This window comes from Clinocottus analis, unplaced genomic scaffold (assembly GCF_023055335.1).
Source record: "Clinocottus analis isolate CAN_PGR_092001 unplaced genomic scaffold, fCliAna1.0.p SCAF_33, whole genome shotgun sequence".
In the NCBI taxonomy this organism is placed as follows: Eukaryota; Metazoa; Chordata; class Actinopteri; order Perciformes; family Cottidae; genus Clinocottus; species Clinocottus analis.
Window position 1 is genome coordinate 1,246,001 of NW_027176076.1, and position 9,916 is coordinate 1,255,916.

The 9,916-nt window shown below is 39.4% G+C and overlaps 1 protein-coding gene across 3 annotated transcripts; it reads left to right on the forward strand.

Annotated features, from left to right (window-relative positions):
• The first annotated feature begins 1,763 nt into the window (after positions 1 to 1,763).
• kars1 (lysyl-tRNA synthetase 1) lies at positions 1,764 to 8,073 on the forward strand. 3 transcript variants are annotated; one of them, XM_068596057.1, is made up of 15 exons: positions 1,802 to 1,911; positions 2,574 to 2,739; positions 3,044 to 3,191; positions 3,296 to 3,461; positions 3,883 to 3,976; positions 4,360 to 4,546; positions 4,978 to 5,103; positions 5,208 to 5,327; positions 5,503 to 5,665; positions 5,992 to 6,165; positions 6,356 to 6,441; positions 6,516 to 6,601; positions 6,687 to 6,813; positions 6,945 to 7,088; positions 7,794 to 8,073. In XM_068596057.1, exons 2-15 carry the CDS (start codon positions 2,600 to 2,602, stop codon positions 7,872 to 7,874), a joined length of 1,842 nt encoding a protein of 613 aa, XP_068452158.1. In that variant the 5' UTR covers positions 1,802 to 1,911; positions 2,574 to 2,599; the 3' UTR covers positions 7,875 to 8,073. The 3 variants fall into 3 exon arrangements, with proteins under 3 accessions (XP_068452159.1, XP_068452158.1, XP_068452160.1); XM_068596058.1 differs by lacking the exon at positions 2,574 to 2,739 and having other exon boundaries at positions 1,764 to 1,911; XM_068596059.1 differs by lacking the exons at positions 1,802 to 1,911; positions 2,574 to 2,739; positions 3,044 to 3,191; positions 3,296 to 3,461 and adding an exon at positions 3,721 to 3,820.
• Positions 8,074 to 9,916: the final 1,843 nt, after the last annotated feature.

Below are 9,916 nucleotides of genomic sequence, written 5' to 3' on the forward strand. Positions count from 1 at the left end.
TGGAGGATGGGGGGGGGGGGGGGGGCTTTCTTAATATTTGGCTTTTGCTGGGATGTTTTTGATTCTCTTCGAATTACATTTCTGTAAACTTGCTGCTATCTATATTAAACATATATACTTCAAATATTAGGCCTTGAGCTTTTATTTTATGTTATGGTGTCAGCTACTGCAGAAGAATGTGTGGCTGTGGGATGAGGATACACATCAATTTAGAAATATGTGGTTTTAGTTTTATATTATACCGTTCCAAAGCACCTACTGTGACACAGCGAAAGAGCCTGTGACTGATGGATGGTGTTTGTTTTTTTCATGCAGTGTTCAGGGAAATGCACACGTTCATATGTCATATCTTATAAGAGCCGACACACATTGTGGAATTGACTGACTTCATTACCGCTTGTGTATAGCTCTTTATATTTAGTGTGCATATTATTAAAGCAAATCATTGTCATTGATGGGCAGTTTTGCAGCAAGTGTCCCATTAAGTGTTATCGCTTTCCCTTTTCTTGCTTTGCAACATGAAACATCAGCCTTTGTAAAGACTTTTGTGGAAGTTTCACAGAAAACATTCCATGTGAAGTAATTTCTGTATTTTGAGGTAATACAGAGAATAAAGATAGAATTATGGTTTTACATATACAATATACAGGGAATAGTTATTTTGTATACAACACAGGAAATAATAACACCTAAACCTGGCTTTGACTTTATTAAAAAAGAATAAACTTCAAGATTAAAACCACAAGAGTTATGCCACAGCGGTATGAGAATGTCACCGCTGGCATTCACTGTGTGTCCTGCTTAACGGTCTATGGTCCACGCCCAATTTTGTTTGCCTGATAGTAGTAGATTATTCTTCATTGAAGTATTCCCGTTTACTGACTTTCGACAGACAACCAAACGCACCATTAAGTTCTCGCCTTTTCGCAGCACGTGCACGTCATATCTTTGTGAAAAATTCAAAAAATTCTTTTCGTTGACAAAAATAAAAAAGAAACATCTAACCAATACGTTATTTCATCACTTTGGTTTTACAATACCTTCATTTAAAATACAATTATAAAATACAATTATATTTAGGCTGTAAATATGTAATCTTCATACAACAAAACAATTACAAGTCAAAAAATAGTCCAATCTTGTTTCAATTCAGGTATTTTTTTAATTTAACATTGCAAGCACATTGCAAGCACTGTTTTATATTCAAGTGCCCCTGTTATTTACCAAAAGATAGCTTGGCAATGTCAACCACCCAAAACCCTGTTGATGGGTTACTTTAAAGTAAATAATTAATTCAATATATGTGTGGACTTTGCATTTTACTCAGTTCTTTAAAATGGTCAATGGAAGGACAACAATGTACTTTGTGTGTACATATATTAGCTACAATTATATTTAGGCTGTAACTGTAATTTTGACATTTGTAGTCGGTAGTCAAGTTCTCATTTCTCTTCTGGAATGAAACGTTTTTTTTTTTTTTTTTGTTGCCTTTTTTAAAGTCAACGGAAGAAAAAAGAGAACAAAAAAAAGGCTTTTTTTTAATTTATTTTTTTGTGAGCGGGAATGGGCTTCCATACACCATTTCATTTTAGTGAGGCAATTTTATTAAGTGTTGCATCAGATCAGAGGACGATTTTGAAGTGAGGGATACGTCCACGCTCCATATGGTGGCGACCACGAGCTTCCACATCCCAAGATGCAGTTCGGTTGTGTCTCTGGTAGTTGTAGTCCTCGTGATACTAGTAGCGTGTTCTTCATTGAAGTATTCCCGTTTACTGACTTCCGACAGACAACCAAACGCACCATTAAGTTTTCGCCTTATCGCGGCGCGTGCACGTGATATCTTCGTGAGAGCAGCATCGACAACATGGCTGACGGTACAGCGTTGGACGGACAGAAACTCAGCAAAAAGTGAGCTTAATCTTGCCTTCCATCGCAGGTTAACTATTCTCGGCTCTCGACTCGGTGTCGTTTCCGTCAAATACTTTGTTGTTTTAGCAGTTGTGACCATTTCATTTTAGTGAGGCAATTTTATTAAGTGTTGCATCAGATCAGAGGACGATTTTGAAGTGAGGGATACGTCCACGCTCCATATGGTGGCGACCACGAGCCTGTACGTCCCAGGATGCAGTTCGGTTGTGTCTCTGGTAGTTGAAGTCCTGGACATGAGCTGAAGCCAAGCGCGAGAGTGCCGGTTACTCATCGGTAAAACTACAAGATCCACAATACGATCAAATAAACCACACGTTGGTTGTAAAATCTATTGGTTTCTTTTCATTAACTTTGATAATGAACTTAACATATGGTATATTTAATAATGCTACTCTGGTAGAACACTTTATTTTGTATTTCAGGGTTATGTAAGAGTCTATACGATTCCTAAATCACGCTGACTGCATTGCCCTTCGTCTTTCTTGACTTCCTGTATCGTTACTTGCTAGCAGTAACGGTATGTTACCTCTGACACTCCCCTAGCTAAATGTGTCTCTGCAGACACTGTAGGGACTTTATATGTTGCCAAACAAAGACAGCCTTTGTTGTATGTAAAATACGTTGTCTGTCCATTTTCTCAGGTTTGGCCGCTGACTGGTAACTCAGCATGCTGTGTCTGGTCAGGGCAGCCAGGCAGCAGCTGTGTCAAGCCTTTGGGGTCAGGGGACAGTTGTTCAAATGTGCTGCCCCGTGTACCGATGCAGTCTCAACTCAATTTTACGGGATTCGCTGGAGAGGTGACAAAAGGTTGGTGGATTTCCATTCCAATGAGAAAATCAACCAACCTTTTGTCATCAGAGAAAATGTGGTCCCCTTTCCCTTTTGCATGAGTGTTTGTCTCTGTTATTAGTTGATTGTGTGGATTGTTGTTATCTTAAACACATGAAATACGAGAATTAAAAAAAACAGCACACAAATATATGATTTCCCACATAACTACACTTTTATTTGATCCTAAACCGTTTAAACATCCATGCAATTTCATTTGTTGTTGCATCATTCACTGCAAACTATATCTATCCTATGACTCAACTTCAATTCTCCCTGTCAGTGAGCAGAAGAGACGAATGAAAGCTGATAAGAAGGCGAGCGAGAAAGAAGCCAAGGTCAAAGAGCAGTTGGACCAAAAGAAAGAGTCCAACGACGAAGAAGGAGTTCAAAATGTGTGTGCTTTGGATGAGGAGACACTTGACCCAAATGTAAGATTTTTCTGTTGATCATATACCTTACTCTGAGATTTCTTATACCTTTTCAATATGTTGATAATTTATTTATAAATATAAATCGTTTCCCTTTGGCATAGCAATACTACAAGATCCGCACCCAGGCCATCCAGGAACTGAAGGGCACAGCAGAGGACCCTTACCCTCACAAGTATCATGTAGACTTGTCACTCACAGAGTTTATCACGAAATACAGTCATCTACAGCCTGGAGATCAGCTGACAGATGTTGTTCTCAATGTGTCAGGTAACGTAATATTTTAAGATCTTATATTTTATATAATAATTATAACTTTATTCATATGGCACTTTTAAAAACAGGGTTTACAAAGTGCTTTTACAGATATACAAAGCACAAACACAACCAAATGGCTGCAAACAAAAAGACCTTACCATGAAAGCATTGAACACAACCAAACTAAACAAATAGCCCAAAAGAAAACAATATACAAAATATACAAACAAAACCATAGGAACCAAAAAGATGCATAATAGATCATAAAAATTAAAACCTAAAAAGACAACATCACTTCATAGCAATTCTATAAAAATGGGTTTTAAGACGTGATATAAGAAAAGTAATTGATTCTGCCAGCCTTATCTCCGGTATGTATGTGTACTATACCCCAACAGAAGGTGCCCTGTTAATCATGTTGTATTATTTACAGGCCGCGTCCATGCCAAGAGAGCTTCTGGAGCCAAGCTAATTTTCTACGACTTGCGAGGGGAAGGCGTCAAGTTGCAAGTCATGGCGACCTCAAGGTACAGAATGATGGCCACCGTCAAACTACATCATTTTTTTCGGCATCATAACTGCAGGCAAATAAAGAGTCGTACAGAGTTGCATGCATTGCTGAACAGCCTGTGATCAGGTTAAACCAAAAAAGAAGAGCGTGGGGGAAACATTTTAGGTTTTATGCTGTCACACACTGATGTAGTTCTTATTGAAACAAATGTCTGTACCATTACTCGGGGAACTCATCAGCTACTTGCAGCCAAAAGACAGCAGAACCGCTCAAGACAAGATTTATTGACAGATTATTTGTATCGTCACATTTTTGTGTTGTGAAATGGTTTGTACATTTTCTGTGGCCGATTAAGCATGCAGGGATTTAATTTCTGCATATTTTCTCCTACTCTGTCAGAACTTACAAGTCTGAGGACGCGTTTTTGGCTGTCAACAACAAACTGCGCCGCGGCGATATCATCGGTGTCCGTGGTAACCCAGGGAAGACAAAAAAGGGGGAGTTGAGCATCATTCCCGTGGAAATTACCCTACTATCACCGTGTTTACACATGTTGCCCCACCTCCACTTTGGCCTCAAAGACAAGGTAATGGCTCATTGTGATTGTACATACATTTAGTGAGAGACGCATTGCACCCGGGCCTTTTTCTCAAAAAGACACATTCACACATTTCTGCAAATGCCACGTTTACAAAGTGAGGATGGACGATACAAAGTAGAAACATTAGTTATTATGTATCACTATTTTCAGTGCATTCAGTGAGACTGAAAGGTCATCACGTAGACAAGTCTGCCACGGCCTTGTCACGAAAAATCTTAAAGATTCACAAGATTTGCCAGAGGTTGTAGTGCCTCTTCCCTTGAAATTAGAAAAAGGCCTCCAGAATGAATGTGAAAAACATATTGACATGGCTGGAGCACGGAGAGAGAGAAAGAGAGAGAACAAGGTGACCAGTCAATACAACAGACAATTTTGAAGTATTTTTTTCTCATCACTGTGTAATCTTTCTCTCGAAGGAAACACGATTCCGCCAGCGCTACTTGGATCTAATTCTCAATGACTACGTGAGGCAAAAGTTCATAACTCGCTCCAAAATCATTACATACCTGCGCAGGTTCCTGGACGAGATGGGATTTTTGGAGGTAAGAGTTGGTGTCTGTAGTGTATTGAGAGTATATGTTCCGCATTAAAGAGCATAGAATTAGTTGGTGCAGCTTTGCCGAATCCTGTTTGCTGTTACTTTTAGATTGAGACACCAATGATGAACATTATTCCTGGTGGAGCAGTTGCCCGTCCATTTGTTACCTACCACAATGAGCTGGATATGAACCTTTACATGAGGATTGCACCTGAGCTCTACCACAAGGTGATACACTTTTCATAATTCATCCATCACTTCCCATTCCTCTCAGTAATCAATTTTTTTTTTTTTTGTTTATATATTGTGAAAGTTTTGTACAGAAATATATACATTATTTGTATATCAAGTTTTTTTATTACATGTCTAAATATTAATGCTGCATATCAAACTTTTCTCACAGATGCTTGTGGTTGGAGGAATGGACAGAGTGTATGAGATTGGTCGTCAATTCAGGAATGAAGGCATCGATCTTACTCACAATCCAGAGTTCACCACCTGTGAATTCTACATGGCATATGCCGATTACTATGACTTGATGGATATTACAGAGAAACTACTCTCGGGTAAGTAAAACATAGTTAGCCTAGTGAAAAATAGTTAAACCTAATAGTTGCACCTATACCAATGGAAAAAAAACAGTAATTAGGACAAAAAAAATGTCGGCAGTCTTGCTAATATTTTACTTGATTTGTTTGGATTGCCTTTGCTGTGTGTCTTTTTAAATTCTATTTGACTAATGAAACTGATATCCTTTCCCTCTAACCTGCCATTTCTTGTCTTTACAATCACATGCATGATTGTAATGCATGCCATGAAAGGAGCTTCATTACTTCACTTCACACATAGAAAAACTCCTATTTAACTCAGCGACACCCCCTCTTTGCTTTAGGAATGGTGAAACACATCACTGGAGGATACAAGTTGACTTATCACCCTGATGGCCCAGAGGGACAGGCCCAGGAGATTGACTTCACGCCGCCATTCAGAAGAGTGAGCATGACACATGACCTCGAAAAGATCATGGGAGTGAAATTCCCTCCTACTGACAGCTACGACAGTGACGGTAAGAGCCTGTCGAAATGTAGAGATGGACTTTGTGACAACTGCCTCTGAAATGTGAAAGTAGCTTTTGCTTCTGTAACATTCTCTATTTTTCACAAATACAGGGGTTTGTCTTCATGCCATTTCTATATTTGTATTATTATTCTACCAGCAGATTCCTCCATGTTTCTCTTTAATTTTTTTGTTTTCAGAGACACGTAAATTCTTTGATGACCTGTGCGCACAGAAAGGAATTGACTGCCCTCCACCAAGAACCACTGCCCGCCTCCTTGACAAGGTGCTACATTGATGAACATTAACAGTTGATTTTTTTCACGATGGAGGTATTTACTTGTATATTTTCCCCTACAGATGGTTGGAGATTTCCTTGAGGTAACTTGTATCAACCCCACATTCATCTGTGAACATCCTCAAATCATGAGTCCCTTAGCAAAATGGTGAGAAACGCCTCATTTCAGCCTCACATTTATCCTTTTGAAGATGTGATGTTCAGGTTCACACTAACGCTTCCTCTATTTACAGGCACAGAACAGAGAAAGGTCTAACGGAGCGTTTTGAGCTTTTTGTGATGAAGAAGGAAATCTGCAATGCTTACACTGAGTTGAATGATCCAATCAGACAGAGGGAGCTTTTCGCGCAACAAGCCATGGTATGTTTATCAGTATATATTTGTTTGTTCTGGTTCATAGTCACAATATGTCAGTTATGGCTATGTATTGTTAAACTGTGAGTGTATATATTGGTGCATGTTAATAAGTTTTTTTGGTGGATCTCCTTTAGGCCAAAGCAGAAGGTGATGATGAGGCCATGTTCATCGATGAGACCTTCTGCACAGCTCTGGAATATGGACTACCACCGACTGCCGGGTGGGGGATGGGCATCGATCGTCTCACCATGTTCCTCACGGACTCCAACAACATCAAGGTAAAGCTGTCATAAGAAACATGATGCTAGCAGACTTACCGCAATGACAAAATACTATATAGATTGAATGTGAGAATTAAAGGTAAACTGTGGCATTTTGAACTCCATTATTGCTCTGTAGCTGTTTTTCTATGAGTGGGTCGCCTTTTTTGTTTCTCGTACCCCTGTATGAGCATGCTCACAAGGGCCAATGGGTTTACTGATCAACAGTAAGTGGGAATTTGCCGAAATATGCAGCAATCTTTGCGTTCCAATATCCATACTACCATACTATTTAGAATGCCAGAGAGATATTTAGTATGTCTCAACACTCTGTATAATCCCACAAAATACCAGGCTGTCCCACTGGACCCGGTGGCTTTTTTCAGTGTACAAGGCTAGTTTATTAGACCTCAGAAATAAACGCAATGCTTTTTGGTGATTAACACTGAATGCAAATGTTTGTTTGCATGGCTGTAATTGTTAACATAGCTGCGTTGTCCTCATTAGGATTTCAGGCTTGTTCAGACTTAAAAAAACACAGAACACATGATTAGTGGGACAGAAGGAACACTGGGTCAAAGAGATGTCATCAAGAAAGCACATTTCTTGCACACATTTCAGCTGCCAACATCTGTCAGACAGTGGTCCTGTCACAGTGGTCCTCCTTTTATGTACGAGCTGTAAGACTTGAAACCCTCAGGTGACAGTGTTGTTCTCTTACAGGAGGTGTTGCTCTTCCCAGCTATGAAGCCTGATGACAACAAGACAGCAGCCACGGCGCCCACAGAGGGCGCCTCCGTCTAATGACATGACTGCTCCTGCGACCAGATCTGTGCAGTAGTAGTAAGAGGAGGAGCCTTTACCTCACTGTGGTCATCAGTGAGGCCGACAGTTTTTTTGTGTGTTTTTTTTCAATGTTGGTTTGTCAAAGGTTTGATCGGTGCTGTCGTTAAGGGAAATCCTCTTGTCTCGATTACATACTTGACTGGTAAATGATGACAAAGGCTTCTTTCTTTCCTTTTGTATTTCTTACACTTTTGAAATCATACTTGCTGCGTCCTCCTCTTGTGACTCTAAGGAGACGTTTTAATCTGCATTGTCGTCCAGACGGTAAACAGATGGTATTTGATCAGGAAGTCATGTGTGATTTGCTGTTGTACGCAAACTTAGCTGAAATATTTTTTTATATGCTTTGAGATATTTAACAGGATGCTTAATTCTGGCGACCAAATGCTGAGCAGATGCAGCACCACATATTAAAGCTCAAGCCCCTGTGTTCACCGTATATTCATCCGTTTTACCAGATTTGCTTGTACTCCATGTTAAAGACCTTTCAAGCTCGACTCCACAAATTAAATATTCTTCTGCCAAAAAGTTGAAACATGGCTATGTCAGAATAAAGAATGAAGCAACATTGTTTGCACTCTTGATGTTCTTGGTCTGTTCACAGAACAACATTAAATGTATTTTAATAGTTTACAGAATATGATTATAAGATTTTAGTGCCTTTTGAGGCCCGCTGATTTAAAAATAATAATAATGAATAAATAAGTTAATCAACATACAGTAAGTGATGCAAGAAAAATAATTGGGCATACAATTATAATGAAATGCCAGTATGCAATTATTTTTCCTAAGGATGTATTCATTTTATTAAATGAGAAGCTATACTTATGACAATCTTAATGATTTCTTATTAGTGTGTGTGTTGTCAAATTCCACGTCACAACTATTTCCTTACCCACTATTTAAAAAGTAAGTGAACACAACATTTCCCACCTTTAATTACCACGTCGGAGGGAGCGTCGTATATTACTCCAGTAGTTAAATATAATATATAATATAAATTAATTGGCCCCGGGTTTTAAAGCAAGTTTTGAAATGTGCACATTGCAAAGTAATGGTCCTATTTTATTGGCATACAGAGCGGAAGGATCAGGTATATGTGATATTGGAGGGGGGCGTGTTTAGTCCACACTTCGAGGTGTACGAACCTGTCAGCAATAGGGTGCGTCCCAAGTCTGTCGTGCATCCCAAGTCTGCTTCAGTCCTTAAGCAAGGTGACACACCAAGGTCATACATAGTCCAGATGGGTAAAGGAGTACTGGTTCTGATGCAGACACACCTTTAGTTACATCTCAAGATACTATGACACAGACTTCAACACGCACAACCTCCAGCTGCAGAGATGTCAAACAACCAGACCGATACGGAGAGTATGTTCAGTAGTTAGAGCGTAGCTTGCATCATGTGGCAGAATAATCCACTGCAGCTACGTTGGTAAATAGTATTCCACCCCAGATCACAGTAGTTCAGGTTTATGTTGAATAATGTGAATAATATTGCCTGGTCAAAAAAAAAGTCGCCACTAAAAAAAGGTCACACACTAATATTTGGTTGGACCGCCTTCAGCTTTGATTACGGCACGCATTCGCTGTGGCATTGTTTTGATAAGCTTCTGCAATGTCACAAGATTTATTTCCATCCAGTGTTGCATTAATTTCTCACCAAGATCTTGTATTGATGATGGTGGAGTCTAACTGCTGCACAAAGCCTTCTCCAGCACATCCCAGAGATTGTCAATGGGGTTAAGGTCTGGACTCCTTGTGTGAAAATTATGTCTCATGCTCCCTGAACCACTCTTTCATAATTTTAACCTGATGAATCCTGGCCTCTAATAGCCAGAATCTTATCATTAAAGAAGTTCATGAAGTTATTACTACTGAGGTCTGTAGGAATACACAGCTCCACAGAGCTATGACTCTCAGCCAGCCTGGCCACAGTGCTAAAGAGAAACCTAAGGTTATTCTTGTATTTCTCTATTACTGATGAGTAATATGCTCCTC